This window comes from Cebus imitator, unplaced genomic scaffold (assembly GCF_001604975.1).
Source record: "Cebus imitator isolate Cc_AM_T3 unplaced genomic scaffold, Cebus_imitator-1.0 Scaffold188, whole genome shotgun sequence".
Taxonomy (NCBI): domain Eukaryota; kingdom Metazoa; phylum Chordata; class Mammalia; order Primates; family Cebidae; genus Cebus; species Cebus imitator.
The window spans coordinates 4589910-4594490 of record NW_016107503.1 but is presented as its reverse complement, the minus strand read 5'-3'; the positions used below and the strand labels follow the sequence as shown (position 1 = coordinate 4594490).

General features: G+C 47.1%; 1 protein-coding gene across 6 annotated transcripts in view; it reads left to right on the top strand.

Moving 5' to 3' along the window:
- TUFT1 (tuftelin 1) overlaps nucleotides 1–4581 on the top strand; it is a 42894-nt gene that overhangs the window by 27112 nt on the left and 11201 nt on the right. For all 6 annotated transcript variants that reach the window (XM_017546250.2, XM_017546248.2, XM_017546252.2 and 3 more), the window contains one exon: nucleotides 1748–1861. In XM_017546250.2, coding sequence (XP_017401739.1) covers nucleotides 1748–1861 — 114 coding nt within the window. The remainder of the gene's footprint in view (nucleotides 1–1747; nucleotides 1862–4581) is intronic.

The following is a 4581-nucleotide window of genomic DNA, read 5'->3' as shown; positions in this document are numbered from 1 at the left end:
AATATACATGATGCACTTGCGCTATGTCTTCTTTTCTCTTTGTTCCTTTTTCCCCCTGGTACCACATTTTTAGGATCTATCTACATTGCTGTATCAAAATCTAGTTCATTGCTTCTGCCTCCTACATGTAGTTTTATAACCTAGTTTTTTTTGCTTCATATTATATCCTATGATGAAATAATATTTTCATGAAAGTTTTCCGTGTCATTAAACAGTCTTATGAGAACACTCTTTGAAAAAAGTGCGTAATAGTTGTGTTTCAGGAGCCTTTTAAAACATTTTCACCTGGCCATTGGTTCAGGTGAGGATTTAGGGAAATTGGATACCTTATGACACCTAGATTTGGAATGCTGTGATTCTAACCACTTGCTTTAGATGTGCAGTTTGGACTTTCTCCTTCCTTTGAATCACCGTATTTGGCAAATACATTGTTGGCAACAAATTACAATAAGACCTGGTAATATCTGTTTGGCCTCTTTCTTCTCACAAGCTCAAAGCTGTACCGGATGTTATCTTACCTAGTTTTGAGGCAGCCTGCGAGGCAGGGTGTGGTAGGGAGTGTACTCACTGCTTTACAGATAAAGAAATGAAGGCCCACAGGACCCAACGATAATGCAGAAACTGGGACCCTGTCTTCCTCCTCCCAGCCGAAAGCTCTGAGCTCTGGTTTGAAGGCATTGCTGCTTCCCACTGTGCAAGACAGGGAGAGATTTTTCTGTCAGACTCACAGGGAGCTTGTAATTGAAGTGTCTGGTTCCCGTGCAGCAGAGATGGGGGCGAGACCCTACATGTCTGCTCATCTCTAACCACCAGCCCACGATTGGGTGTGTCTGGGAGAGATTGAGCAGTTACCTCGATGAGACACCTTTTTCTACATTGAATCAGATTCCTGGACTCATTGCATGCTTTTGCCCTAAACCTGGCCATCCCTCAGTAACCCTCTGTATGCTGCTCTCAGTGCCAGAAGCTGAGAATGGTAAAGGCTGTGCTTTTAGACCACTCCCTTTGTGATGGGTGTGACACAGTCCCTGTCCTGTGGGAACTGTAGTTCAAAGGGGAGCATGGTCTCTGCTCTCAGAGAGCTCTAGGCAGATAGAGGGAAGTGGGACGCATACCTATAGATGGCATGCACATACTCGCCAAGAAACCGATTGGTGGATACATACATGAAATATTACTGAGCATGTCCTAAAATAATTGGGTGTTTTGAGGCTAGCTTGGCTTTTTTGTTTTTGTTTTTGTTTTAGATGGAGTTTTTGTTCTTGATGCCCAGGCTGGAGTCCAGTGGCGTGATCTTGGCTCACTGCAACCTCCGCTTGCTGGGTTCAAGTGATTCTCCGGCCTCAGCCTCCTGAGTAGCTGGGATTACAGGCATGCGCCACCACACCTGACTAATTTTTTGTATTTTTAGTGGGAACAGGGTCTCCCCATGTTGGTCAGTCTGGTCTCGAACTCCTGACCTCAGGAGATTGAGGAGATCGACCCGCCTCAGCCTCCCAAAGTGCTGGGATTACAGGCGTGAGCCACCATGCCCAGCCAGTTCTTTAGGTTATGAAGGGATGATGTGTCATTGAGTAACTCAGAATTTTTGCTTGCCTAAGGTAACTCTCCCCTTGTGTGATGATAATTCTTTTGTGAGGGTGGTCTAAATGAGATGATCCAAACCAGTGTGTGGCTGGGAGGGGACCTTTTCTTACCAAGTCAGAAACTTGATGGCTTCCCTTTCCCTTCCTTGCCCTGGCTGTAGGTGGACATCTGTATAAATGAGGATGTTGAGAGCTTGAGGAAGACTGTGAAGGACTTGCTGGCCAAGCTTCAGCAGGCCGAGCGGCAATACCAGTCAGACCGTGTGGCTTTTGAGGTGAGATTGGGATTCGGGGAGAAGGTGCCCTAAGGGATGGGCTCCTGAACGCAGCTGCCAGTGATGTCGCAGCTTGGACTTCCTGTCTCTCTGGCTGAGTGCCACAAACTGTAAAGGCAAGGCTGTGAAGCCTGGAGCACTGGTCTGCTTTTCCCTCTCCTAGACATTTGTACTATTTACTGTCCAAGGCTGGCCCATAGTTCAAAGGTCAGCTCGGGATTCCCTGCTCTGATGAATTTGAGGGTGTTGCCCATCTGGGGCAGCAGGTAATTCAGAAGTCGTTTCTGTCTGTGCTATGGTAAGAATCCCTGGCTCTAAGGCTCCATGCAGGCAAGGACTGCTGCTGGCGTGTCACCCCCGAGTCCCCAGTGTCTGGCGCAATACCTGGTATTAGATGGGTGCTTCATAAACGTGGACTGGATGAGTGACTAAATCTCTGTTGTAGAAAGAACTGCACCCATAGAGTCAGAGGATTTGGGCCCTGGACTCAGCTTTGCTATGCAGAGTTTTGTGGTCTGGAATGAGTATCTTAAGTTTTCTTTCTCTCTTTGGAGACAGGGTCCCACTCTGTTGCCAGGTTTGAGTGCAGTGGCACGATCTTGGCCCACTGCAGCCTCCACCCCCCGGACTCAAGCCATCTCCCACCTCAGCCTCCTGAGTAGCTGGGACAACAGGTGCACACCACCACGCCTGGCTAATTTTTGTATTTTTTGTAGAGACAGGGTCTTGCCATGTCACCCAGGCTGGTCTCAAACTCCTAGGCTCAAGTAGTCTGCGTACCTCGGCCTCCCAAAGTGCGGGGATTACAGGCATGAGCCACCACACGAGGCCCGTGGGCAGTTTTCTAACTGCTGTGTGTGAGGTTAACCATCTGTTACCTGCTGTTGTTTTTCCACAGTAAAGTATCCTTTGTGTCACGAATGTGTTATGCTAGGGTTATATCCTGCCTAGGCATGCTGGGAGCCGGTAGGAAGAAAGGCCAGCCTGAACCCTTCTTTTTCATGGAACCAAGAAGGAGAATTTCTGAGAGGAGGATTCGGGGTGAAGAAGAGCACCGAGGATGATAAACTGCTTCTGTGTTAGCTGAAGTCTTGTTTTTTTTTTTTTGGGACGGAGTTTCGCTCTTGTTACCCAGGCTGGAGTGCAATGGCGCGATCTCAGCTCACCGCAACCTCCGCCTCCTGGGTTCAGGCAATTCTCCTGCCTCAGCCTCCTGAGTAGCTGGGATTACAGGCACGCACCACCATGCCCAGCTAATTTTTTGTATTTTTAGTAGAGACGAGGTTTCACCATGTTGGCCAGGATGGTCTCAATCTCTTGACCTCGTGATCCACCCGCCTCGGCCTCCCAAAGTGCTGGGATTACAGGCTTGAGCCACCGCGCCCAGCCTTGAAGTCTTGTTTGAGCAAGTAGTGTAATCCCTCTGAGCATCTGTTTCAACTTTTGGAAAAAGGGTGAATGAAATGCACTTTACAAGTTTGTTGTGTAGATCAAGTGAGGTAATATATGTGAGGGCACTTTATTATTCTAAAGGGTTTTGGCAATATAAAATAGCCTACATTTTTCTTTTTTTTTTTTTTGAGACGGAGTCTCACTCTGTTGCCCAGGCTGGAGTGCAGTGGTGTGATCTCGGCTCACTGCAACCTCTGCTGTCCAGATTCAAGCGATTCTCCTGCTTCAGCCTCCGGAGTAGCTTGGATTACAGGCACCTGCTACTGTGCCTGGCTACTTTTTTTGTATTTTTAGTAGAGATGGGGTTTCACCATCTTAGCCAGGCTGGTCTTGAACTTCTGACCTCGTGATCCACCCACCTTGGCCTCCCAAAGTGCTAGGATTACAGGCATGAGCCACCGTGCCCGGCCTAAAATGGTCTACATTTTTCTTAGCAATCAGTTTAACAAGTAGATTTTCCTATTCTAAATAGCTTGGACTTGGGGTAATATTAAAATTAGCTTGTCGTCTCAGAACAAAGTAGCTGTGTGGTAAAGGGGTGTGTTGCATCCGTTTCAGGTTCTACAATTTGTATAATTTCGCTGGTGATGTATCAGTTGGTGACCAGCTGTTTCCTACCTTTTCCGAGCAAAACGGGAGGAAGGAAGGTTGAGGCTGTCGTACTGACCAGGTTGTGAATTTTGGAAAGAAATTTCTGCATTGAGAAGCATTATGAAGTTGTGGAAATTATAGAAATACTTGCTGGTTGTAATCACACATGGAGGAGTCCGCTACTCTGGATTTCAAAAGTGCCATGACAGCTGTAGCCCACTGCCCAGAGGTTAGAAGAGGTTATTTTTCTTAACCCCATAGCATGCAGCACCACCTGTAATAGGAGATGCTTCTCGCTGGGCACTGTGGCTCACGCCTGTAATTGCTCAGGAGGTGAAGCAGGAGGATCCTTGAGCCCAGGAGTTTGAGACCAGCCTAACCAACATAGACCTTGTCTCTACAAAAATAAAAAAAATGAGCCCGGTGTGGTGGAGCATACCTGTGGTTCCAGCTACTTGGAAGGCTGATGTGGGAGGATCTTTGGAGCCCAGGAGGTGGAGGCTGCAGTGAGCTATGATTGTGCCACTGCATTCTAGCCTGGGCAACAGATTGAGACCTTATTTCAAAAATAATAAATATGATACATAAATTTTTTTTTTTTTTAAAGGAGGTGCTCCTCAGGTCATTCCTACTGTTGGGCTATTGGCACACCTATTTTTTTTTTTTTTTTTTTTTTT